This window comes from Elaeis guineensis, chromosome 2, assembly GCF_000442705.2.
Source record: "Elaeis guineensis isolate ETL-2024a chromosome 2, EG11, whole genome shotgun sequence".
Classification (NCBI taxonomy): domain Eukaryota; kingdom Viridiplantae; phylum Streptophyta; class Magnoliopsida; order Arecales; family Arecaceae; genus Elaeis; species Elaeis guineensis.
In genome coordinates this window covers 109,906,093-109,933,849 of record NC_025994.2, presented here as the reverse complement: position 1 = coordinate 109,933,849, position 27,757 = coordinate 109,906,093, and the positions used below count along the sequence as shown (strand labels likewise).

Here is a 27,757-nt window from a genome sequence, read left to right as displayed (position 1 = left end):
TAGGCAGAATAATGCCCTTAGGTGGCAGTGCCGCATGTTGCTGTCAGGGCTGACAGTCTCTGGCAGCCGTACGACGATCGGAGGAGTCGACCGACCCTAGGTCGGTGGCCAGCTGTGTGGCGTCGGGTGGAGATTCGGACCCCTCTGATGGTCAGCCGGGCATGTTGCGAGAGTCGGCCATCAGACTTCCTGGTTCAGCCGGTCGGGAGAATGGAAAAGGTCGGCCCGACCGACATATCCTCGGTCGGTAGAGGGCCGTTAATCGGCCGGTGATGGCGTTTGGTCGATCGGTCGGTCGGTCGGTCGGGTATGTCCGATCATAAGCCGTCGTGAGCGGGGTCGGTCGGTCGATCGGATATGTCCGATCATAAGCCGTCGTGAGCGGGGTCGGTCGGCATCTCCCAACAAAACCAACCAAAATGGGCTATCATATATAAAACCCATGGTGTCTTTTGCAGGGATAGTTTATATATTAGATTAGAAAAATGGTGAAGGAAGTAATACTAATGAGTCACTTTGTCAATAGTGGTTAAGCTCTTTTAGTGAAAGGGACATTAATCATGCTTTTCGATTTGGTTTACGTGAGAGGGGAAAGCAAGGTATGAGTGGTTCTTTTTTCCCATTTCTACTAGAGAAATGAATGGAACAACAGCCACCTAGATGACTCAGTGGTTCTTGGGAGGAAAAAAAAAAAGGAGAGACTGTGAAGAAAGTGAGGGACATTGGGGGAGAAATGAGAGAAATATGGGAGATATATAACCACCTATAGGAGATCACCAAGGTTGCCTCTCTTGACCTTTCTTCACATAGATGATCTTTTCATTTCAAAAATACACGCTACTAACCTATTTTATAGCATTTTTGATTTTTGAATTTACTAACATTCATAGTATAAAATAACATCATTATTGTTAATATCAATTAAGCCCCCACAATGCGGGGGTTGAGTGCTAGTTTATAATTATGCGTATAGTTAGTAACTAGATCATGAATTACTGAGAAATTCTTGAAAAATACATGATTTTTCATTACTGGATGAATCTTTGAGATATAACCCCTTCTTTTATTTCTTCTTCTGAATGCCCTTATCGGTGCCCTCGAGAAGGCCCGAATCGTCAGCCATCAAAGTAGAGTTAGAGTAGCTCATCATCTCTATTTTAGATGACAGTGTTAGCAGGGTAATGGGAGAGGCTGGTTTTTCCAGCACTTTGGAAGAAGAAAGCTTTGTTTTAGGTCAATCTTCTCCCCCCTTTTCTTTGAACCCGCAAGGAGATCTGAAGGTAGGAAGCTTCTGACAAACTCGGTAGTTCCATCCTCCCAGACGGTGGATTTGAGGTGGTCTTGGGAAACAGGGGAGAAGGAACGATAATATGGTGATGGGGGCTCTGTTTCCATAATAGAGGGGCTTGCAATTGAGCTTATAGGAAGCGTGGAGACAGGGGAGGCCCCTGATGAGCTTGAGTTTGGTCACTTCATCAACTCCCACTGTTTTATGTTCACCGTTGGCTCATAAGCGGGAGAGATGCGGACATGAAGGTGACTGACCTTACGAGGAAGATCTCCTTGGCATCAAAATGGAGTTGGTGGGGTTGTGCTCATCAATGCAAGAGACTTGAGATGGGTAGTGGATGAAAAGCCCATTTAACGAGACTGGAGGGCAGAGGTATCCTCGCCACAAATAGGACGGAGGGGGGCGCAGTGCAAAAGAGAGAAATTTGAAAGGGTGTAAGGGGAACTTCCCTTTATTCCAAATCAATCAACTAATTTGAATGTCATTACATCGAAACAAACAAACTTGAAGAATGATCTGCATCCAGAAAATGATCGCCAAAGCCTGAAAATTTATAATGTTGGGGCCCAACAGATACTCCTGTGATTTCTTACTGTAAAGCAAACTGTGCTCAAACAATACACAGGAACTGGAAAGAGCGCATCCACGGCTTACGGCCCTCGAGCGTATTTACGGTGCGGCTTGAAAATTGCAGCTATAACACATTTGCAGCATCTGATAGCAAACAAGAAGCTGCTACGACGACCACTCTCATCTCAGATTCAAACGTTGCTGAGAGACTTGTCAGTTGTGGCCAACCAGAGTAGCTGTATCCAAACAATGCACCTGGATGAGGAAATGGATGGATCCTCACTTTTTTTGTGATACTCTATAAACAAACAAAAAATGAAGAATGAAATCTGATATTTCATGAGCCACACATTACAGCGGCTAATGGAGAGCTAACCTCACAATCTCAAGTGACTGGTTTTCTCTGCCCAATAGATGTGCATACAATTTCCTATAATTGTTTGAATTCAAATAGCATATGCACCCCACTCATGTTATAAATTTGACTTGTGGAGAGACATGGAGTCACATGAGCGCCTGGAACAAATATAGTTGAAGAAAGGCATTAGGGTACAAGGAGGCCAAGGAGATGAACCTCTGCATGAATTTGCAACTAAATCACCATGAGCGGGGGCATTAATAAGAGGAACAGTTGGTGGTTGGCACACTTGGAACAGATGTAAGAGTTAATGTAGTTTGGTAGGAACCAAACTACATGGTTTAGATGCTGACAGCCTGTGACATTTCCTCATTAATCCTTTCAACATAAAAGAGTGTTAGATTTCTACCAGACCTAATACACATATGTGTGTGTGTGTCCTGATAACAGGGAACTGATTTCACTAAATTTTTGGCATGAATTAGGAAGAGTAGGCCTTAGTTTCATTATAACAAACACTTCTAAGACTCTCCTCAATTCTCAAAACATTGATGAAAACCTTGCTTTCTAATGACTAACTAAATAGAACAAGACATCCAAGACTTACTTTCTTATGATTAACTAAATAGAACAAGACAACCAAGACTAGAACTAAGGATCTCATGATGGTGCTACCAGCAAAGCTTCAAAAAGTCCTGGATCTTCATATGCATTGTTAGGTCGATATGAATGCAGGAAGTCATCACTAAATAAAAGTGGGATACTAAATTCAGAAAACAGAAAGCAATTCAAACCTGTATTTATCCCATCAACGGAGTTTGGCAATGTGAAAGATAATTTCTGACTTCACTCAGAGCTGCAATCAGAGATCAATTAATGCTCGATGCTCATTTTGCTTATGATCAAGTGTGAACATAGTGGATACCTGGGAGGCGTGGAAAATCAGGTTCTACTCCATTTCCATTGATGTCCATGTGATTTGGTGTCACATACTTCCCTATAGTGACAACCACACCAGATCCATCGTGAAGCTCAAAAACAGATTGTATTAGACCCTGTGAAGGTGTTCATGTAGCATATTACATGCTGAATTACAGATGGAAAGGGAGGTAACAATTTTATAAAGATGCATCAAGAAATAAAAATTCATGGTTATTATCAAGACCTTGCCGTAAGTCCTTTCTCCCACTAGAACTGCTTTGCAGTTATCATGAAGTGCTGTGGCAACCTAAGAAATGACTCCTGTCACAATATGAAATTTTGGTCTAATAATTTTGTCACACAAGCAGAATATACCACTCACTATTTCGCTTGCGCTTGCAGTCCTCTTATTCACAAGGACCTGCACTACAAACTACAAATAATTAGAATAAACAAGGTGAAGCCATGCAACCATACATGTTTTAATGAGGACGAGGAGTACATGAAAAACAATTTTTGTCACTATATGCACAACCTTGAGACAATAATCTTCAGCAACTAAAACCCCCTCTAGATATCCTAAGAGACAGCTCATGGTAACATTCAGAATATGCATAGTTTAGACACTAGATCCCTGAGATGCCAGAGAATGTGTATAGCTTGGCCCAAGAAAGGACAAGCAATATTAAATTACCCAAAATTTTTCATCAAACAAGTAACTTATTAATGTGAAGTAAAATTTACAATGCAATAATAACCATAGGATACTGTGAAGAGTGTTTTACAGGAAAAGAGACATGTAATAATACATGTTACATGAGGCATAACTACCTTATATGAAAGTATAAGCTCTAAGCATGTGGTGGTCCAAGAATCTTAAAATCTGATGGGCTCTCCATAGTGCCTCAGACCAAACCTTACCAGACAGACATCGATTGTTGAAGTCATGAGACCATCTAGCGTATTTCCACAACTCAAATCCAATTTATTTCCATTAAGTGGGATTGGCTTAAATGATACCTATGTACATCATTTGTTAATTCCTCAAGGCCAGGCAGCATACTTGAACATGCCACATCCATTTCCCCCATTGACAGGACTGATCGAGCATGCATGCATGTGTGATACATCCATAAAAATGTTCAGATTGTCACCCAGCTATCCTTTCCTTAATGCTCACAATTAACATTGCCTCATTCTTCAATAAGATACTAATGTTGTTGTTATACCATGTAGTGGTTCTTGATCATGGCTTCTAATTCATGGTAATGTTCACACTTCACACAAATAAAATTGATCTACATGTGAATTAGACAAACATAATCAGTTGTTATGACTCAAAGGAGAATAATTAAAGAAATGTCATGTTTGCATACAATAAGAGGAGTGGTAGCAAAAGGTGCAGCATCCGCAACAATACTTTTTTGAATGTGGGGATCCCTGCCAACAGTATAAGTGACCTGCAAATAGGACAGGAATTAAGAAACACAAATTATGGAGTGGGTGATAATTTTAGGAACAACTAAGATCAAGGGAAGGCTTCAGAAAAAACAAGTATAGCTCATAGTGCATAACAATTATAGTTTATCATCGTGAAGGAATTAAATGGGGGCATACTATAAATATAAAATCATAATAACATACTGTTTCTCCTTTCTTCAAGAAAAGCTTAGCAACTTCAATCCCAGCCTAGGAAGAACAGGAACCATTATCAGATTCTCGGAGCCACTGTTTTACTCACAGGATGACTATAGTGATTATACATATCTGAACCATAATCATAATGTATTACAAGGCATTTCTTTTCAAGTTTATTGGTGTTGAAATATCACCTTCAGGGCTGGTCATGGAATGTTCATAAACTTTTGACGAAGTCTGGTCCATAAAGCCAACCCCATCTAGATGGGATAAAGCTTGTTGACTAATCCATAAAAAATTAAACATTATGGCACCAACCCAAAAATAACAACCTCACAATTTCCTAGGAGATATACAACCATAAAGGTTACCTTGATACTTGCGTCCATCTTAAAACCGATTATATATGATGAGGCAAAACATATGCCCCTGGAATACATTCTCTCGACACTGAGCTACCATGCCATTTTGATATGCATTAGCTGGATCTATTCATGTTAATTTGTGTTAGTGACAGTGTGTTTTTCTTTCCTATGTGAGGTAGCATTGCTCCAGTACCAACGTATTTTGTTTGAGCTTCTTTTCAACAACCAATTTCTTTAATTCCCCTTAATGAACAAAAACAGTAAGAAATCAATAAGTAAAACACTGAGATCCAAATGGATGGTCATAGTTTGATAGGCTTTGGCCTCAATTTTCTGCATTTAAAGACCTCATATGAAGCAAACATAAATGTAAGCAAAAAAACACTGTTAACTAACCTGCACTAGTCCACCAAGATTATCCCTAAGATCCAAAACAACATAAGAGGCACCAGAATCAAGAAGATGTTTCAGTGCTGCAATAGGCGTTTGCTATATCAGCATACACATAAAAGATTGTGAAATAAAAAAGTCTAAGATATACAGTTAACACATGCCAATAACCAAATCTCTTTTTGCCAATGCATTAAACTCTTTTATGTGTATATATCCAACTGAAACATCGCCATTTTCCATTTTCTCCAGACGATAGAATACTGGAGTCCTAGCAACAAGTTGCCTCTGGACCTTTATTGACTGGATTGGGCCACAGTTTCCATGTTTAACCTACATGCATAGATATTAATGTTGAAGGATCATAAGAACTCAGGAAATGTAAAGATAACCATGGAGTACATTTATTAGCTAATATGTAAACACAACCTCTATAGTCACAAATGTTTCCTTTGGACCCTGTAGCATTGAGGATACATCAAATGCTGATCTTCCTCTTACATTCACACCATTAACTGATAAGAGCTCATCCCCCTAAAAAAAAGCACAGAAATAGAAGGAAAATGTGATTAGAAAACTGCAGTAAGAACCTTCCTTGATGCTAAAACTTAATAGCATGATATGTTAAAAACAATGCCCCCCGCTCAGAGTTGGACCACCACAAACAACCACCTGAAAAGGCCCTGCACTTCAAGTGAAGTCCGAACTAGCTTCCTAACAACAACCTAATCACTAAGTCAAATCGAACTTTAGCAAATGCTGCTTCCTTACCTCCATATTCATAAAGAACCACTTCCCTACCTATTAAGACTACAGCATCAAATCCTGCATCATAATGTAACAATGCTCCATTCAAAAATCCTTCATTCCTAGAAAGCCTATGGCAATCAATTGAGTGTACATCCAACTATGCATCCACTACCAACCTCTTTTAGAAAAAGAATGAATAGAAATATCAGTATTATACAAGCACTGAAAGGATCACGATCCTAATCTAACTAGACATTGAAATCTCCACCAAAATTGGGTCATGTGGTCCTCTCTGCATTAAACACGGGGAAATTAACTATAAATCCCTTTTGTTTAAACCCAAAAAACAAAACTGTGGGCATTAATATGACAAGCCTGTATATATCACAATAACCAAAAATGATCTAAGAAATAATCAGGTAACACCATGATAACTTGATTTTGGAACCACTCCTATCCAGACTCACTAGATTGACCTCAAGATCAGTAATATATATGTGGCATATCCTAGCAATAATTAAACATATATTCATTTTAAGAGAAAAAAATCAAATGACTTACATTACCTGTCTCACGCCAGCAGAATGAGCAGGACCATCTAATATGATCCCTAACACCTTCAATTTGACAGCACCATTGTCATCAGGAACTTCCCTCAGATTTATTCCAATCCCAGTAACATCATACTTGGACATCTTTGAGAACTTTCATCAAAGATGAAGGCATCATATGTCAACAAACATGGAAGCTGCAATTCTCGTGAATATAATGGTAGTAAAGAAGAGAAGAGTAGCCCAAAGTCATAAATAAGAAATTAATTAACATATTTTAGAGCATATATTTGAATGGCATTGACCAGCATCAGATGCTCATTTCCTTGTCTACACTTACTCATTCACAAGAAAGAGAAGTTGAAACGTTTCTGATATAAAAAATGAAATTAAATGAAGATGCAGAACATTTGCACAAATACGAACGATAGAAAATTAGATGTATTCTGAAAGTAAAAGGATTTGCAAGCTTCTCAAGGAAGAAGTTACATCATCACTAAATTTTGAGTGTGTGTGTGTGTGTGAGAGAGAGAGAGAGAGAGAGAGAGAGCAGCCCTGGACTATTGTTCAGTTACTCTGAATATTTTTATTGTTTTGAGGTTATAATACTAGTAATCACATAGGTAGGAAAAATAGTATTGAAGGTTCAGGGATAATTATTCTACTTTCCGTAATTGTTTGATTATCCAACATACTTACCCCATATTAAAAATAAATTTCAGCAAGAACAAAATTATCAAGTACAAACAGTTTACTGGTTGTTATTATCATAAGATGAGCATGTTTCTCAATATGCATTGCTTATATGCAAGTTAATATTAGTCAATTTAGACCATTATACTTATTAGATGCACATATTCAGTGGGTTATCCTCATCGGTGCATGATGTAGTGCAGGCTTGTTCCTCCTCAGGCTCTCTCTAACACATGGTTTCAAAGACCTCCCAGTCATTGAGATCACTTGAAAGCCCCAACCTCATTGATATTGATAATGAGAACCAATTGATAGTCAAGGTCATGAAATCAGTCATCATAGAGACAAAAAAGACATAGAATAAGGGTTTCATTGATTCAAATACCAAACTACCAGGAGATATTCTAGGTTAAAGCTTTCATTCTCAATCGGCTTCCCATTGAATTACTCATTGAAGCTATAGTTTCTCATGTATCTAAAATGAGAATCAGCTGCCATGTGTAACTTGAATATCGGGAAGGGAAAAGATATGCTCTTTTTTTTTCTCCTCAGGCTGTAATATCTGATGCTCAAATTCCATCAGGATTTGTTTACCGGCTTCAGCTCTCCACCATAAATCCGAGGGCTAAGTGTTCATGGCTGGAGATATTGGTACTGAATGGAGATCAGGCATCAGCCCTGACCCTTTTGGTCTCAACATTTATTTGTCATTTTATTTTTTCCAACTTTATCTATTATATATATGTCATCCTATGCCACTAGAGATTGAAGATTACCCTCAAATGAATCCTAAGAAATCACACTATCCATACTTTCTTTAACCCAAAGTTGACTCTACAGTCCCTTCTTTCTCATCAGCTTGCAGATGTAAAATCCTTAATTTATTATAGGTTGCAATGGCCTAATAAGTCATTTTTATATTTTTAAACTTTTACCAGTCAGTTCGTATGTTGGGTTTTCAATTATGGCATTGTCCTTATTTTAATATTATTAGAAGCCTTTTCTCTGTGTCATTTGTTCTTTAAAAGGGCTTGTGTAAGATCCAAAGGAACTTATGTTGAAGATTAAGGTTCATATCTAAATAAAATGATGGGCATATGAATTTTCTATTGAAAAGATGCAGAAAATTATGCACATGCAAAAGATTTCCTATTCCAGAGGTGACTCCTCAAGGCTCGCATTGAAAATGATCGACCAAGTTAAAGCAAGAGCGAAAGACATGTAAGAAAAGAAGAAAGAAGCCTAACTATTCCTTAATTTCCAAGAAAAACTTAACCACTTCTTTCTTCTTTAAGGAGAGGGTAAAGAGATAAGGTAAAAACCAGAGCTTTCCAGGATGTGGCACAAAGACAAGCATTTCATTCTCCTTTAAAGCCAATAAAAGACTCAAAATTGATCTCCTGGACCTTATAACTCAACTAACATATCATGTGCAAGACCAGTCAAGAGAAAAGGAGAAGCCAGCTGGATTAGATAGCCAGCCCCTTTTTTTCGCTTCATTTTCATTTTTTTTATTTCCATTCTCTTTCATTTCTTCCTTTTTGTTTCTTTTGTTTCCTTCTTTACTTCCCTTTTACTTTCCTTTCTCCCCATTATTCTCCATCTCTCCTGTCTATTAAAAATGTCACATTGTTCTAAATCCTGGCCATGGTTGCAGAGAGGAGTTTATACAGCCCAAATAAGCTTAGAGTGGCGCATTATTCAGCCAGCTAACATTATTAATAATGTGTGTAAGTCATGGATCCCCATCTATAAACTCATTGATTTCACTGAAGACATTCTGTCACAGATATATTCGTACAATATCAGAAGTTGTCAGCTACAAACACATGAAAATAGCCTGTAGAAGATACAACTCTATGGATAATAAAGATCTACATCCATCATCTAACAAGAATTTGCAAACAAAGTGTAGGAAAAGGATGCGACTGCAGAGACCACTATACAATAACAGCCTCATATCATCTCTTGTGATTTCCCCTGGTCACGTGAATTGATGAGTGACAAAATGTACTCAAAACCCAAGACCTTGGACTTTAGGCCAATCGTTCACAACATTTACCTTGGATCAACACTAGATATGATTCATATTTAACTACAAAAGTGATCATTTCATAAACCAAGGGCTAAGTAGATTTCAGATCAAAATCATTGTCCTTCTAAAAAATCATGCACCAAATCAACCATCAGAAGATAAAAACACGTGCTTTAAATGCAACAATAAATTCATAGCGTAAAGAAAGGTCAAGCTAAATCAACTATTGGAAGGAAAGAAATTACTTCTGAAGGAGAAAGGAACCGTGTATATGGGTCACCTAGGCTGGCCAGCATCTTTTGAATGACATTGTGCGCTCTAGATCTTGTTTGGATACTTTTGTGCAGAAAATCTTGCTTTTTTTTCTACAGCATGAAAGGAGAAGATAATATGACCATGCTGGAGTTTATAGAAAATACAAAATTGTGAAAATCATAGCCCCACCATTGCAAGATATGGAAGTAATTGAAAAAATTTGGATATCAAAGATCCGAAGAGGCATAATAAGTTTCGAGGCTCTAATATACTAGGAAATGAGATAACATTGTAACATCTCAAATAAAAAGAGTGGCACATCAGATGCTTGCACATATTTTTAATGCATGCAGTCATCAGGTTTTCAAAATTGTCGAAATGTTGTCCAAATAATAACCATCTTTTCTTGTTGGCCAAAAGCTTCTTCATATTAGCACCCATGTATCTAATTATCTGTCCAATTAGTCTTGCCAGTCCGATCATGAAGAAAATCTGATATCAGTTATTTATTGATCCTTCAACACTCAAAACTACTTTCTCTGCGTTCGTTTTCTTCTTTTTCAACGGTACTGGACTTATCTTTGTCAGATTTTTCAACGGTACTGCTCAAGCAGTTTCATCAGTTCTTGGCAGATGATGAGCAACTACAAAATCAATCTGGTTTGATATATGCATGCTTCTCTTTCGTATGGAATTCACCTACAGCTGCATCTTTATTCAACTCCAAGAATTTGGAAGGCACAATTAGATACTGTACAAAAAGAAGAATAATCGATTCAATCTACCAGCCATTTCTCGGGAGACCAGGAACGGCTGACGGCGTCGCCGAGGAAGCTCTCGTTGACGACATCCCAGGCCTCCTCCACGAGGGCCTCGTTCGTGATCGACTCCGGTGGCACCTCCTCCTCCTCCGCCCAGTCGTGGCAGAGTTCCGACGGTGGCGGCGGGATCTGGACAGCTGGGGGACCCGCCGCCTCCGCGAGGGAACGGAAAGGAGAAGCGAGGAGAGAGAAGGAGAGGGCTCCGGCCGTCGCTTGGAGAAGTAGCTTATGGAGGCATCGCCAGGATTTATCGGAGGAGGAGGAGGAGACGGAGGCGACCGCCTTTGGGCGGTGGAATGGAGAAGTCGGCGTTCTCTTAGTTGTTATCGGCGGAGGTCGGAAGGGCAAGGGGGGTTGGGGTGAGCGGTGGCAGCGAGACAAGGGGAAGCTCATTGCCTCCACCCCTTCTTGCTTGGCTGCTCGCTCGATTGCTTGGTCCCCTTCGCTCCTGCCGTAAATGCGCTCATCCGCTGTTACGTCACTAAGTACTCTCAGCGAACTGTAAGTGACCTGGACTTGATAACCCTAACTAGGTTGCAGCTGGGCTTGTCAATGGATCAGGTTTGGCTCAGAATAGATCTAATTAGTAATGCGGTCAGGTTCAGATCATTTTCAAAGCATCTGTAAGGTTATTGAATCAGGTTGATTTGGCCCCCCTTTCTTTTTGTGTGTGTGTGCTTTTTTTCAGGGATCTTGCCCCATTCCTAACAAACAAGTCAGTCTCTGAGGACAACCTGACTTGGGTTTATAACGGAATCGTCAACAAGCAGCTTGAGATTGCCTGAAGTCTCCCAACAAATGAGTTAGAACGCATCTGGTATCAAAGTAAGCTCAATCCACATGACCTTTAAGAAGTCTGAGAATCAAACAAATTGTTTGTTATCAACATTGGTTAGGTTGGATATTGTAAGAATTGAGGCTTTAATCAAGCTATACAGAAAGTCTCAAATAGGATGCCCATAAGAAAATAATAAGAGCACAATTGATGGTAGATGATCACCCCAAGATCAAGATATGAATAGAAGTGATAAGATCAATACATTGAATTATATCATGATAATCCAACGTGGCAATGATCTTAACTTAACCCTATTCAAATCATTGCCCAATCTCCTGATGGAAAATTCTTCCTTAAGAATCGATATCCAAGATCACTGAATTTGAGGACAGAGACATCACTCAATCCAATGAAAAAATGATATATTAATAATATATTAATATTATCTATATTGATGTTATATATAACGTTCATGATCATATTATTAGTCATAATATTATTTAATTATATTTTATATTGATAATAAAAATATTGTTTTACTTTATATTTATATTATAAAATTATTTACTATATTACTTTTATTTTTATTTTTTTCTAATCAAAATAAATATTAGTACTAACATAACAATATATTATAAGTACAAATAAAACAAATTAATTCTAAAATATTACTTAATATACTCTTATAAGATTAATAAATATCTTTTTATAAAATATATCAAAGATGATTTTAGTATTATGTGATTAGTGATCTTAGATTCTCATAACATACCAAAGAAATAACTCATAAATATCGAAAATGCTTAATCAATAGAACATAATATATCAAATACAGTGATCATAGATTAGCAGAATTTGATTACCTCAAGATAAGAATCATCAGTGATGTAAAATCATCTTGCTGATCCCATTTAGATTATCAAATACCACCTAAGAGGAATTCACTATAATCAACTCCAGAGTCGTGTGATACTTTTTGCTAGGCAGGAGCTCAAATTTTGGAGGGATATCAAACATTTAGCCTTCCAGGGAATTAGAGTCCGCCGCTTGTTAGATAACTTAGTTCACTGTTACATTAAATAAGTTTGCAGACAATGCTCTTTATCAGAATGAAGAGAACACCGCTCAAATTAGTCCTACGTGGTTATCAGTTGAAACACACTCAACCTCTAAAATACATTGGACCTGTCAAGGCTCAAGGCAGCAGCCAATTGGGTGATTCTTGGCAGCTTTGTACAGTTGATCAGACCCCAATGCTCAGCATGGATACATCTGATCAAACTGTATGTGCCCTGTCAAGGCTTTTCTTCCAGAGACTGACAGCCTCAGAGAAATGAGCGATGGCTCAGTAACTGTGTTGCCAGATCTGGTGTGATGGCTGGGATGGTGTGGCCTGGGAGCCATTCAGATTTCCTTCACCTGGATTTTGCTGATGTTCTTGGGAGATTCCTGCTTGCGAATGATAGAAATTTGGATAACCCAGAGCTCCAAACTGCGAGGGCTGCTGACTCTGTCGAAACCCGCTATGCTGACTTTGCCCCTGAAAGCTGTAAAAAGTGCTGGCAGGAAGAGCTGACATTGTTCTGGAACCAGCTCCGTGAACCCACATGGCAGGGTTATCATTCTTCCAATAACAACCAATTAACAGTCAGATTTTTTTTTTTTTTTTTGGGTGGGGAGTAAAAGGTTCAGACTGCTTAGAATTCTGAGCTTATGATATATATTACCTGCTGAAGTGGCATGTAATGATTCGCTTCTTTGTACTGAGAGCTTAAAGATTCATCAAATCCAATGGTTGTGCTGGCCGAGGCACTGGTAGGATTACGAGTGAAGCTTCCAGGAATGTTGGTTGAGCTTCCAAAGCCTCCATAGCCAGAGACTACAGCAGCAGACTGGGGTAAGCTGGTTACAGAAACGCTGCTTTTGTATTGTGGTAGCGTATACTTTATGCCTGCACTAGGCACCGCAGCTGGAGATTGATGGAAGGGACCATTGCCCGTGTAAGGTTGTTGGAATGCAGCAGAAGGCAAGTAAGTATAGCTTTGAGGCAGAAATTGGTAGCTGATCATGTTGGCAAAATGACCTAAAGGAAGAGTTGGTTGAGCGTAATGGTGGACAGGTAATTGTTGAGGGACTACAGGTCCTGTAGGGATGGTTGTGCTTGACAAGGTTTGCGGAGTTGACTGGGGGTTGGAGAAAGCGCCTGGCATCACAGCCTGCACAAGGTAAACCAAAGTTAGGACAGTGAAGCATGACAAAAACTTCTATGGGACAGCTTAAACTTCAACAAAGTTAACAAGTTCAAAACTGGGGGGCCAACTGCTTTGATGCTAAGATAGGAAAAGACAGCAAGTACAAGTCAGGTCCAGCATGGTCAGCCGGCTGATCATGCCACCAACTCAGTCCAGCCTAATCAATTGATGCATGATGCCTCCATGGCCTCCGGCCTGCTCTTACTCAAAGACAAAGAATTCTAAAACAGACAAACCCAAATAATCAAGACAGTTCAGATTGCAAGAGCATGAGCAAAGCCAATCCAACTCCCTCGTGCTTGGCTTGCTAGCTGTGCAAGCTAAGATTTTTAAGTTTGGGATCAAGGCAGGGTTAAATATCAGGCACAGAGTCATTTGCTGGCTTAATGTCTAGGATTCGGATCCTCTCCTGCCCCAAATTGGACAGGAGAGGGCCTGCCTTTCAATCATGGCCATCCTCGATTGGCACAACGGCATGATTAGATGAGGCCCAACGCATTTGATGAGGCAGATGGCCACATCCAATCACAGCCATGGTGCCAATCAGGGGTGGCCACAATTGGAAGACACGCACTGTTCAGCCCATGTCAGGACCGGAGAGGATCTAAATCCTAATTTATAAGCGAAGATATTCATGCAGATTCTAAAAGTATGGACATGGCTTAACCCTGTGGATTATATGGCTTCAGCATTGGATAGGCTCATTATCAAGCCAGTGCAAGTGAAGCTGTAACTATGTTTTCCAAAAGACAACTCCTGAGAGCCTGACCCAAGCAAGTCAACTTGTTGTCAAGATTGTTAGGGACCTAATCCTAAATACTTCCAGTAGTCAATTACATTTGAAGGACATGAAGGCATCATGTCGCAGTAGACCATTAGCTGCCATTGTTGGAAGGTGTATGCACATCTTAAACACAAAAAGTAGCAAAAACAAATATAAAACACATCATAAGCCCAATTATCAAATGTATTTACAATTTAACTAGTTCATAATGTAGATGAGTACCTCAGGCATGGAAACAGTTGGCCCACTAATAGAAGAAACTGCTGTACTATATTTTGTAGGCATTGACTGGGTGGTGAGCAAGGGCGAGAATGGAAGGTCAAAATCTTGGAGAGGTGGAACACTTGGTGCCAATATACTGCTTGGTAGAGAATTTGGTTGCTGCAGAGAATTATGCAATTTCCAATGTTAGATCTGATATAGAAACCTGTATCTTGCACAAGAAGACCAGCTAAACCAGAGCAACCTTTAATAACATATTTCAAAAGAACAGCAAAAGATTTTTTTCAAAAATATACAACCTCAATATGAACACAGCATGAAACTATACATCACAATTCACAAACACCCACCATTGATACTTTATTAACGCAACTCCATGCCACAGATCTTATTTTCTCATATAAGTGCCTGTATATGTTCCATGTTATGGCCATTCAGAAGCTTCTCACAAGAACAATGAAATACGAAATAATAGTTGTCAATTATATGAGAGCAGCAGGTAATACGGAACAGTGTTTTTCAAAAAAGATAGTGTTGAGAATGATGGCAATAGCAGCCGGAGGTCAAATAGCAAAGAAATCAGAAACTTAACCCACAAAGTGGGAACAACACCTCCCCATAATACCTGTTTACGTTTCAAGCAGAAAGCTATGCGCTGCATTTTATCACACTATATGAGGAGGTCATATTATGCTATCGCATGATAAATATTCAAGGTACTATCATGTTCAAGGCTAAACAAGAGCAAATTGCTGCATTTGATGAATTCTTAATTCTTTATTTTCTCAGTAATTTATGAATACTTCACAGAACTTGAGAACAACTTGACATGTAGAATCAGTTCTATCAAAAGCTTAGTGATATTACTCATAAATATTTATAAAAAACACTTAAGAAAAAATCTATATCGAAGGTTGTGATATTCACCATAAGAATATCCTACCATCCCATCTCTACCTAACTACTACAGCAACCTAAAATTTAACTGGTCCACAAAATGAAATTGGCCGGTAACAGTCATCACAGAAGCACATTTAATTCAGCATTATTTCTAATTTAATCCCTAAACATCGTTCGCAAGCACCCCCTTGCCCAAGCAGGTGCATTAGAATGTTGTATCTAATGCCAGATGAAGAACTCAATCGAAAACATGGGATTTATTGCTAAATCGCAAATGGGTTGAGTTCAGGTTGGATCCAGCAGGAATCAAATCAAACCTCAATAAACCTGGTTGAGTTACGGGTTTTCCTTATCTGAGTTGATCTGAATTTTCCTTGTCTATCAGATGGCATATCCAAGTCTCATGCAAATAAGCTAATTGGTTCTATTTTTAGGATCAAAACACAATTATCAACAGTCAGGTCAGATCACATGATTGTCAGGTACCATTTACAGCCATATATCTATATCCGACACCTGAATTGATCACCTCTAATAGCATTTGTCTTTTTGTTAAAAGAGATGTCACTCAAATGATCATAAAAACAAACATGAAGTGATTAATGTTTGTACTTGTCATCAATCTTCATACCGCATTAGAAAAGTGGACAACAACATTTTGGACAATGCCACTTTCACCAGTTGTTTGAAGTTATTAAGTTCTAGCTAAGAAATGCCAGCAGTATATCGCATCAGCTATAGGTATTTTTTGTTTACCATCCAAAATTAATTAGAGTTTCACATAGTTAGATGCAGCGGATGCCTGGTATGGCATAAATAGAGGTCTCCCTCATGGCTGCTGTTTATGCTTGGTATGGTATAAACTTCATTACCAACCTCTTCCCCCATGTTCTAAATGACAAGCCTCCTAGTCCTCTCCTAGTATCTCCAGTGTTCTTGGTTAGAAAATATGCTCAAACCTCCTTACCAGCTGCAACAATTTTTTTTTCCTTCCTAACCATGTCACACTCCACATCTATCAGAGAAGGAGAGAGAGAAATTGGCTCAGTGATCTGCAGCATTCCAAGGAGAGATTTTCAAGGTAAGAAAGCTAGCTTATGGTGAAGTCTTGATAAGGTGAAAAAAATCAGTTTTATACACTGGTGTGCAAGAAAGAGTCTATTGATGTCAAATGTTACATGAAATACTGCATCATTTTGTGAAACAAGATAATGAGATTTCAAGTAAAACACTGTAAGAAGAGTGCAGCAAAGATGACAATGTTCATGTGATTATGTGGTAATGATATTAAGAACAGCCTTAGAAATAAAAAAGCAACTCTAGGAGTCAAAATCTAAGGATGAAAGTGAAAGTACCATGATGGTTTGGGCACAAGAAACACAGGCCACAATGAGGTTTTAAATTCCGTGGGATTAAGGTATCCCAGTTTCTCCATGGAACAAGACACAGTGGTACGGTCATACATCCTGGTAGACATCCTCGATCTCTCTCCACTTTTTCTTTTCTTTCTTTCTTTTTCTTTTCTCTTTCCTTCTTTTCTTTTTCTTTTATCTTTCTTTCTTTTCCTTTTTCTTTCTTTTTTCTTATCCCCTTTATTTCTTTTTTACTTTATCTTCTTCTTTCTCTTTCTTGTCTTCCTTCTTTCCTTCATTTCTTTCTTTCTTTCCTTCTCTTCTTCTTCTTTCCTTTTACTTTTTCCTTTTCTTCATCTTTCTATCCTTTCTTTCTTTCCTCTTTCTTTTTCTTTCTTTCCTCTTTCTTCTTCTCTCCTTGAATGAATGGGTTTCGGAGTCCCAACCCTATTCCAGTCTCATTTTCTCACAGAAATGAGATGGGATGACTGGGATGCCCCCATCCCACTGCGAGTTAAAACCTTGGGCCAAAACTATCTCCAATATGAAGAGGATCTTGGACTTGAGTTGAGAAGTTGGAAAAGGTGAGGGAGGACAGCGAAGCTTGCACACCAAGAGGGGCATCAAGAAACTAAAGATTTTGAAATATTATTCTTCAATAAGAACCAATAGCAAAGTAGACTCCATCATGCTGATTGCAAATGGATGGAATCAGAATTCTTGTTTATAATTTCTTCATAAAAATAGAATCTCTAAAGAAGAACTTTTATACTTTTATCAACGCTCACCCAACCATGCACCATACAAAAACCAACAAGTCAAAGCAATTACATGAAAGGACATTTAAACCAAGCACAAGCCTAACACTATATTGTTGAGGTTCCATCAACATTCTTGTTTCAACAAAGTTATGATGTTAGAAGAACCACTACGATCAATTCAAGATGGAATACACAATGTTTAGACATATTTAGCAATTCGTCATAGAACACCATTAAACTGACTCTTTATTTTGGTTTGCCTAGAAAGCAAAGAATCGGGGTAGAAATTTACCATTAGACTTGAGAAAGGTGAAAGATTCTGCATTTGCGTATTTCCTTGTGGATAAGCATAAGCTGCAGCATTTGGCTGCGTGGTGCTCGAGAGTGCATAACCCGAGACAGATGGAAAGTTGTATTGGAGCCCATGTGTAGCATCTAATGCATCATTTGTGATGACCTCAGGTTGTGAAGCTGCAGGCGTATCAAGATTACCTGTGTTTGTGCCACTTCTAGAAGCTACATCTTCATTTGATGGAGGCTTTAGCTGCTCATTGTTGTAGTACTCGTGATTGCTGCCATCACAAGTATGCATTGTCATATATTGCAATTTATTATTAAGAAACAACAGAACATGAAAAATACCTAGCATCCGGTTGATCAAGTGAAGTAGCAGCATCTGCAACTGGGAGCACCTCCAAGTTACTTTTCGGGGTATTTGATGCAAAAGATCCAGAAAATGCACCAGATCCAAAACTACCAAAGCTCAAATGCGCGCAATCTGCATTTGTAACCTGGAGATGATCAGGAATAATTACAGCAGGGTAGTCCTCAGCAGATTTCGTGCCTCGCTCCTCTGTGTGTAGACCTAGTTGCTGTAGGTTTGCAGCAGCTGATGAAATGTCAGCCCTGACATCTTCAACTGAAAAAGGGCAAAGAGAAAGATGCCAACAAGGAAATGTCATGATCAGGTTAAAAATCAAACACCAGCCAACCCATTTTAACATCAAAGAAAAACCTGTAAGGCACTGACAAATGCAAATAACATTCCATTGAATGAAATGCATTTCTAGCCATGACAATTTCAAGGTGCAACCAACCAAGGGAAAAAGATTTTTGAATGGTTCAAACATGCTAAAGCATACCAAAAGAAATCGTACGAAAGCACACTTTCCAGATTTTGTGGCATTTCTGCACCTATTGCAATACAGTTCTTTAGGTATCAATCAACACTTTTAGTAGCAGAAAGCATACAACAAGCTTGGGAAATAGCAGGTCAAGAAGCATATTTTCACAAAATGTGCTGCACAATACGGTTCATTAGGTATCAACCAACACTATTGATAGCACAAGGTATTAAACAAGCTTGGGCCAAAGTAAAATTCAAGAAGCAAACTTTGACTAACACAATACAAAGCTTAGAAGCCTAGATCCTTTCAAATTGCTGACAATTTTGCATTGCCATTTGTGACAAGAAGTCTTCGGAGATTGTCACAGATTAGAGGGGTGGATATTACGAGAAATTACACCACAGGGATCTTGGTTTTATGGATTGTATGGATTACTCTACTTCAAACAAATATAATCTCAGCTGGAGAAACCCATTGCTCTGCTTTTTCCTAGTAAAAACCATGCTTCTTCTAAAAATAATAATAAATTTGGAACAAGTGTCACAAAGAAAATATTTCACCAACAAATTAAGTTATTAGTGGGAAGTCTTCAAGATCAAAGATTAAATACACTACTACTAGTTGGACTAGTATCTTATTGCATCTAATAAAGAATTATATTCCAAGATAGCTTTGCGGATTATAATTTGTGCCTCATCCATCAAACAGATATGTCAAACCTTCCTTCTTCCCTCTTTCTGGGTCTCTGTTTAAGACTAGAGTTACCTTGGAAGATTGCTCCTCAATGCAATGAGGTTAAACTGTGTAACCAGCAGAATAGGCCATCATTTACACCCGCAAGCATCGAGCCTGAAAGGTTGGACTGTTTATTGTCCAAAAGTAGCATGGCTAGGACTTCAGCACAAATTTATATTATGGCTAATTGAATCTCCATGCATCATATCTTGATCCACAAAATGGTCCCATATAAATGGACAACAATTGTGGTTGACATCAAGGCTGGTCTAGAATACTTCATAAGGTGTACTCTGCTAAAAAGTTATCTAAGGAAAAAGATATTAGGATTTAATATGTATAATTGTACAACAAATCTTATTTATTAAGGTTTAATGGACTTGAACTCCATATCAATCTCAAAAATCTAACCCTCAAGTCAATAACTATGCAACATAATATGGATTCACAAAGGGAAGCAGTAAGCATTACCTTAAATAAAAAATATTTGCTGAATGAACTAAAGTTGGTTGACAATTGTGATTTCATGGAAGGAAAATTGGTTCATTTCATATTAAGCTTCATGAAGATGTGACATTACTACTATTATTATGAAGTATCCAAATTGGCAATCATCTGTTTCATACCTGTGAATAATATTTTAAAAATACCACCTATTTTTAAAATAATGTCCATGAAAAATAACCTTACCTTATTAAAAAAAATTGCAATAAGTCAAAAATCACTTCCAGCAAATATGACCAATAGTGCAGTACCAATAACAGCAATAATATATGATAAACAGGAAAAAGAAAGCTAAAATCAGATATCCAACTGTACCTTCATGATGCTCACATGCATGCCTTTGAGACTGGAAGGAATTCATGTTCTTCAATAAGCCATCATTCAACTGTAAACTCTCTCCAGAATTATCTGGTTGTATATGTCTGTCAGAGACACCTTTTGATGTAATGGATTCTGCTGGTAGACCTCCACTGTTAACATTTCCCTCCAATACTTCGATCTCATCTAAAGGAGGATTTATGTGCACATTAATTCCATCATCAAGCAATGTTGATGAGGGTGATGGGTCAGTATAAACAGCAGAGGTGTCAGATATTTCTGGCACAAGTGACCCGCTTCCCACAGGTGGCTCATCAACTAGAGTCCAATCCTCATGAGATGTATGCTGACCATCAGCAATGCCAATATCATAACTAGTCTCTGCAATCTGTGAAACAGGATTCTGAGAAGAGTGTTCTTCCTGATGTGTTTCTGATGGCAGAACTGTGGTTGGAGATTGCTTCATAATGTGGTGGGAAATGTGTGGCACAGCAGCATTTTGTGATGTGGAGGATCTGTCGCTTGCTACAATAGGTGCACTAGAAGGTTTGCCCTGAGGTCTGCCCATCTTCACAATATCAGCCATCGAAACATGACCTGGCTTCCCCAACCAATTATGTTGGAATCCAGATGAAGTTTGTGAGGGTGTACGAATTCCTTCAGATAAGCCTGTTGCTTGCATTGTATTTTCCATTGAAGCAGAATCACTGCAACAAAAGAGGAAAGATATCTAATTAGAAAAGGTAAAAAGCTCCATTAAATGATCATCATAACTGATAACCAGCATGTTAGTAAGCCAAGAGAATAAGCCATCAGATTGAGTATTGATGATCTAAATGAAAGTCATTCTGAACATGGATACTAATGTATAATGTATGCTAGCAAACAAAACTCTTGAGGAATCACATACAAGAACATGATAAGAAAAAAATACATCAGTTTTGAATGCAAACAGCAAGCTGGAAATCTCCCCTGACAGCACATAGTCAAAACCCATCTTCTTAGCAATTAAACCAATGCAGGAAGTATAATGGTATAATTGGCGCTTGAGGAAAAATTGAGAAAACCTCTACCAATACAGACATAAAGAAATAGCTGTGAAACAGCAATATCTGCTCTTGAATTCTTTATTATGATAACAGAAATGGCAGTATTCACCATCTTGAGTAAACAAATATGGAGATGGCAAAGTTGGACATTCTAGCACTATGTCCAATTCAGTATTTCGGGTCATCTAAGGTAGTACTAAGCACAAACAAAATTCAGTCCCAAACATTTAATCTGGAGGAATTTTGTTTAAACATCATTCTTCAAAGTAGAATTGCAGGACTATAGCCCTTCAAGCACAGATCATCTTGCAAATTTTTAGACAGTGTTCTCTGAAGCTTTGTTAAAGTTTCCATGCATCAGAACACTTTATAATAAGACCGTCAACCACCAAATTGCCCGATATGGTCTTTTAACAACTATAAAATATCTCATACGTCAAAATTCAGAATAGAGTTGTATAGAAACAGAAAACCAAGCTAAAGTCACTGGGACATGATGCAACTTAAAACTCACATAAACCAAACTATAGCCATCCAAACAAGGCCATGTCAATAGCATCAGCTCAAGCGCAAGAAACTTGCACAAAATTTGGGTTTAAGTCTGGTCTAGAGTTTGCACAACCTCTTTGCCAGAGTATGCAGAACAGATCATGATTTAACATTTTGAACGAACTCCAAAACCAATACCAGGACATTTTCATTTCAGTCATAACCAATCCAGAACCATAGCCAGTTTGGGGGTTTGGCTGGCAGCAGTTCATGCATGGGAATTTTCATGGCTCTCTACTTATTTTTTTCATTTCAATGACTTCTCAGAAATATTGTGTCAGAGCTGACCTTGAACTTTGCAAGTCTTACCAAGATACTGGGTTTAAAGTAATTTAGAGAAATTAGTTCATCGACAGACTTGGTTATCCTTAAGCTCAAAGCTCATGGATCACCATGCAGTAGGTTGTCATCAAGTTTAATTTACTCTCCAATATGATGTGAAATATGATGTTTATCTTCTCCTTTTTTTATATAAGTCATAAATTTTCTACACTCAATATGAAACCACTGAAAATGACACAGATGAAGTACACAAACAAAATAGCATATCTTAAAAAGAAGCCAATTCTATTATCATATCTTGTCAATTTTTATTCAGTTTTCTGATATTTCATCTGTTTTGATATGTTTGGAACTTTTTTTGGCTAAGATAATCGTCATCGATACTATGAACTTCCAACATAGCCAAAATTTTTGAAACTGAAATTCATTTGGTTGCCCAGCCAAGACCAAAATGAATCTTGTGATCAATCATGTTGTATTACATCTCATTGTATTTATCTATCAAATTGCTCCAAATGTAAACTAAGAGGAGCTCAGAAGAATGTCATCAAGATAAACCCAGACCACATAACAAACTTCAGATGAATAAAAAAAATGAAGCCGTATGTATAGAACAGAGCAAATATGAGCATTAGGCAAAGATGCGTACATGCCAATGAGATGGCATGTTAAGTTACACAAATAGGCAATCAGCACGTATCTAGGCATCAATCAAAAGTTTAATAGGCATAGGACTCAAACAGGATAGGCAATAGTCCATTGACAAAATCTACATATAATTTCCGGAAGCAAGTGAATACTATGCAATAAAGTTTAGGAAGTACTGACCTTGGAATTGTTGGCCTTCGATTAGGGTTACTTGTTACTATGATAGATCCCAAGATTGATGAGGTAGGAACAGTAGGAGTCCCATTTTCTTTCTTGTTAGCAGGTTTGCCACGAGTAAGTCCATAATCTAACGGGATGCAGCCAAAAAGAAAAGGTAGAACAAACAAAAATATAAGTTTTGAATTGTGTTCTTTGGTGTAAAAGACAAAGGGACACATCCACATTACCACTTGAACTGGATTGGGTAGAATTATTACGTCCTGCACGGTCAGTTCCACCCCTAGCTCCACGCCCTGAACTATTCACTGCTCGAGACCTGGATTCTGGAGTTTCTTTGATCTAAACCAGCAAAGGTAAATTATAAAGGCATTTAAGTAATGTTAAAGTTAACTTATGCCTTAATAGCTATGACATTCAAATATAAAATTTAATCAGGTTAACAATCACTACCTGAAATAACTATTAGCAACAAGAAAAGGGAGGAAAACTCATTAATAGTGATTAGTTGTACTGATATGGATAAATTGTCAAAGCAATAATGCTTTGATAACAAAGATATTGGAGTTTATAGCCACTACAAAGATTGGATAGTGAAAGAGAATCTACTAAGCCAATTTATAAAACTTATAATTTTTTTTTAAAAAAAAATCATTGTTCAGAGTGATGACAGGTCAGCCAATAGTTGTCTAACATACAAGATGTGCAAACCTATAAACCAACTGCAGAATTGTAAAATGAAAACAACAAAGATAAAAAGAATAATCTATCATTTTTAATGAGTGGAGCATGATTTGCAGCATCTATGATTAAACAATATTAGCACTAACCTCTTTTTTCTTGTCACGTTTGCTCTTCACCTCGTGAAAAGTATCTACACAATTAACAAGCCTGAATTAGATACTAATTATTCATAGCATGAAAAGCTGTATGCACATAGCTCCGAATTATATATGCTACAGAAAATGCTGAGTTGAGATCTTGAAATACATCACCCACTCATTTGATAGCAGAAGTAAATATTCTTATAATATATGAAAATATATATGCATCTGATGACTATTATAACTATGTTGTCAATTCATAACCTGCAACAAAAGACACTCTACTACAGAACAACCAGCAGACAAAAAGATAAAACACATCTCCAACTAAATATTTTTTTTTAAACCCAAGACAACAAACTTAACAGGAAAAAAAAAGCTGACAGCTCCAAAAGCATGGAGAGATTATTAGCATATCTCTTTTAACTAAAATGCATATTTATTGTCCTTTGAAAGCAAGTGATTGAGATAATCATGGATTAAAAATGAATAATGATAGTTGACTTGCCTATATAAACACAAACTAAAGGAAAAAAACAATGGATGAAACCTACATGTTTTAAAGAGCATCATCCGAAGGAGACTATCCTAAGATTTTCAATCTCGGTACTAGACTCCATACCGATAGCTTGTTAGTACAGGTAGCGTTGATATAATGCACCACTGTACTGACACATTGCATGTTGCCAGAGGTGAGACAACAACTATAACATGTCTCAGTTCAGTAACATACTTAGTCCCCATATCGATACCTTATTGGGTGGGTATGGTTTATGCCTGGCAATGGATGGTGTGGGTCAGTATAAAAAACTTTGGACTCTCCAACTGTGTGCAATTTTTTTGACAATATAAATGATCACTAAGGGAAATATAGACCAAACCTAATATCCAGAGCTAGTCAAACCTAAATCAGATCCTGGAAGGTTCAGTCTAGTTACATATTAGCTGAACATTCAGGTTACAACAAACCGCTGATTAATAATATTACTTCCTCAAAGACCTTCTTGATATCACTTTCCACCACCTTTTGCATCTCATGGAAAAGAAAAAAGAAAAAGGAATTCATGGAAAAGAGCAATAGTCAGACAAATTTTCTGCATTAGAAGGTAAAAAAAAAAATATCATCAATGATGCATGAAAGTCTGTTAAAACGATCTAGAGAATCATCAAACAAGAATCAAAGTGTGCATAAGCTTTTCTCGGCCTTTGTACTATAATCATTGGCAGGCTGCAAGATACCCCTTCTCAAATTTTGCATCCTGAGATTGAGAATTTAGCATGAAAAATAGACAGAAAATACTTTGACCAATATCTTAAAAATTAGACTAAAACCCCAGTTTCAACACATCAGTTGGTCTCAAAAGAAATGTAACTGTATCTGCAATTAAAAGAGATGCAGCCAAGAGTGAGGTTATGATATCAGGTGCACTAAGCGAAACTAGTTTTGATAAAAAATAATGCGATTAAGAATAATAGAAGTGAAGTCATTCTACAAGAAGTGCAATGAAGTGGCAGAAATAGGAGGACCAGACATCAATGGAAAGTTTAATATGCCTCAAAGATATCCGATCAGGATTATCACCAACTTAAATTATCAAAGAGATAAGCAAACAGATTAAGGCATCTCCAGCAGAAATAGAGCTACATGCATAAGGATACATACATAAATGCATATATAGGTAGCAATAAGCATGCATGAGACTTAGACTTTGATGGGAATATTTGGGATGCCAATCATGGAAGCTTCGTATTCATATATAATTGAACAACATAATATTAATAGCTCATAATATCAATGCAAAAAAACAACTAACAAAATAAGAAGAACAAGAAGAAGAAGAAGAAGATGCATTAAAATTAATGGAAATAGCTTATAAGGAGAAGATGAAGTCCGCAAATATTAATGGAACCAGCGAAGAAGAAGAAGATGCATTAATATCAATGGAAATATTAATATTAATGGAAATAGCTCATAAGAAGAAGAAGAAGAAGAAGAAGGTCTCCCAGTCCATACAAGTAGAATTCTTCCAAGAAAATAAACAAGAAGAAGAAGAACAAGAAGGTCGTACGGTCCATACAAGTAGAATTCTTCAAAGAAAATAAACAAGAAGAAGAAGAAGGTCTCACGGTCCACACAAGTAAACTTCCTCCAAGAAAATAAACAAGAAGAAGAAGAAGAAGAAATAAGTCTCACATTCCATACAAGTAGAACTCTTCCAAGAAAATAAACATGCCGCAGACCGAAACCCACCTACCAAACAATATTTTTCACAGATTAACGTGGAAAATTGCCAAAAAGTGTCGCACCGCCCATTATCTCATTCCAGCCAACAAAACCCCTAGAAAACCGCTAATAAATCGGAAAGGAGGTTCTTTTATCCTGAAAGATGCCCTCTTTCTTGGAAGTTCTTATAGTTCTAATTGTTCTACAGACGCATTCGAGGAAACAAGAACAAAGAAAAGAGTAAATTGTAGCGTACTCACGAACATAAAGCAACTAAAACTCAACCGGAACAAGAATTGCAGTCCACCCTAGTAAGGACTATCTACAGAAACAAATTTGGATTGTTTTTGTTAGATCGAAAGGGAAGCGAGCCAAACGTGAAGGATTATTCCACTCATTATCTCTTTTCTATCAGACCAAACCTAAAACCGCCCAAGAAACCCAAAAGAATTGCTTCCTCTCCTCCAAGATGCCCCTTTTCTAGCTATTCCCTCTATTCCCAATCGTTTTACCGATATACACATCAAAAAGAAGAGCGAGAGAATAGATAAGGAGGCGACACCTTGGGAGAGGAGTCGGTGGACGGCCTCGTTGGGGTCCATGTTGCACTCCTTGAGCATGGAGTAGATCTCCGAATCCGGGCAGTTCACGATCTCCTTCACGGTCTGCACCAGCTTCCTCGACATCGACGGGATCGGGCCGGCCGCCGCCCCGTTACCCCTACTCGCCCCTCCGAAGCCGCTCATCTTTCCTCCTCCTCTTCCCCCCCACCCTCTCCCACAGAATAAAAATCCTTCCTATTTCCCGTTCTCTATCTCTCCCTCTCTTTCTCACGCGCTCTCTCTTTTCTCACAAGAAGCAGAGGTTGGGAAACATCTCTCCTCCTCCTCGGCGGCCAAAACCCTCTTCCGTTCCGTCTCCCGTTATATACCCCTCGCTCTAAAATAATAATAATATATTATGGTCATCTTTTTCTTGGAGGCAAGGGCGCCACTCCGACTCCGAGTGAGTAACGAGGCTTTTGCCGAGGTGGGGTTGCTATTAATCCATAGCTTTGCCACCCCACTAATGGTAACGATTAGAATCTTTTAATTACACTTCTTGTTGCTTGCTCATAGGCGTCCGACACAAATACTATGCGACAGACAAATCATCTATGACAAGTAGATAGTTCTCACATTTATGTGATCTTCTTTATTCTCTCTCATTAATTAATGATCTGGCTGAGCATGGAACTAATGTTTTGGTATTTTATTGCTTTCATTAATCTTTGACAATTAGATGGTTTACTATTTTTAGATTTAAAATATTTATCGAGTTGTAGCTACATCAAGTCATGTACAAGAGACTTGACATGGTTATGTGGGTAAATCTGGTATTGTCACATGCAATGCTTCAAAAGGATCCAAGTTGAGCTTGGTAAAAATGTTGCGGCTTGGATACTTCCAAATCAAGTTATGCGGTTGGTGGCTGCTCATGTCCATGGAAGATATTGATTCATAGATTTTTTTTTTTTTTTAATCAGAAAAGGTTATGTGGTTTCAAATTGGTGGGTAGTTGGCTTACCATGTTAAAAAGAAAGAAAACATCTTTGCATGTTAAAGTGGTATTTTTTGAAATCATTTTTTTCTAG

The 27,757-nt window shown here is 38.0% G+C and overlaps 2 protein-coding genes across 12 annotated transcripts; both read right to left on the bottom strand.

Moving 5' to 3' along the window:
• Positions 1 to 1,714: 1,714 nt before the first annotated feature.
• On the bottom strand, positions 1,715 to 11,352 carry LOC105048602 (carboxyl-terminal-processing peptidase 1, chloroplastic). 11 transcript variants are annotated; one of them, XR_832666.4, is made up of 14 exons: positions 10,603 to 11,314; positions 9,808 to 9,927; positions 6,850 to 6,987; positions 5,963 to 6,067; positions 5,698 to 5,866; positions 5,540 to 5,616; positions 4,785 to 4,829; positions 4,517 to 4,600; positions 3,523 to 3,573; positions 3,385 to 3,447; positions 3,145 to 3,274; positions 3,014 to 3,075; positions 2,238 to 2,377; positions 1,715 to 2,159 (listed from the first exon to the last, which is right to left on the bottom strand). XR_832666.4 is itself a non-coding variant. In XM_010927979.4 (13 exons), exons 1-12 carry the CDS (start codon positions 11,029 to 11,031, stop codon positions 3,020 to 3,022), a joined length of 1,467 nt encoding a protein of 488 aa, XP_010926281.1. In that variant the 5' UTR covers positions 11,032 to 11,315; the 3' UTR covers positions 1,715 to 2,159; positions 3,014 to 3,019. The 11 variants fall into 11 exon arrangements, 7 of the variants coding, with proteins under 7 accessions (XP_010926281.1, XP_010926264.1, XP_010926256.1 ...); XR_832665.4 differs by having other exon boundaries at positions 1,715 to 2,116; XR_832667.4 differs by having other exon boundaries at positions 1,715 to 2,097.
• Positions 11,353 to 12,381: 1,029 nt separating this feature from the next.
• Positions 12,382 to 27,006, bottom strand: LOC105048593 (uncharacterized). The gene is made up of 10 exons (XM_010927942.4): positions 26,687 to 27,006; positions 23,907 to 23,950; positions 23,307 to 23,418; positions 23,080 to 23,206; positions 20,369 to 21,078; positions 18,330 to 18,606; positions 17,980 to 18,259; positions 14,675 to 14,833; positions 13,144 to 13,632; positions 12,382 to 13,040 (listed from the first exon to the last, which is right to left on the bottom strand). Exons 1-10 carry the CDS (start codon positions 26,868 to 26,870, stop codon positions 12,762 to 12,764), a joined length of 2,661 nt encoding a protein of 886 aa, XP_010926244.1. The 5' UTR covers positions 26,871 to 27,006; the 3' UTR covers positions 12,382 to 12,761.
• Between the last annotated feature and the right edge of the window lie 751 nt (positions 27,007 to 27,757).

What these genes read in the sequence shown, in the direction of transcription:
- LOC105048593 (XM_010927942.4), bottom strand. Translation starts at nt 26,870, where the DNA reads ATGAGCGGCTTCGGAGGGGCGAGTAGGGGTAACGGGGCGGCGGCCGGC. An exon ending in TACCCAATCCAGTTCAAGTG is followed by an intron (nt 23,207 to 23,306) that starts GTAATGTGGATG and finishes GCATCCCGTTAG; the next exon opens with ATTATGGACTTACTCGTGGC. An exon ending in CAACTGTTTCCATGCCTGAG is followed by an intron (nt 13,633 to 14,674) that starts GTACTCATCTAC and finishes TACCTTGTGCAG; the next exon opens with GCTGTGATGCCAGGCGCTTT.
- LOC105048602 (XM_010927979.4), bottom strand. Translation starts at nt 11,031, where the DNA reads ATGAGCTTCCCCTTGTCTCGCTGCCACCGCTCACCCCAACCCCCCTTG. An exon ending in AAACATTTGTGACTATAGAG is followed by an intron (nt 5,867 to 5,962) that starts GTTGTGTTTACA and finishes CTATGCATGTAG; the next exon opens with GTTAAACATGGAAACTGTGG. An exon ending in GAGAAAGGACTTACGGCAAG is followed by an intron (nt 3,275 to 3,384) that starts GTCTTGATAATA and finishes ACACCTTCACAG; the next exon opens with GGTCTAATACAATCTGTTTT.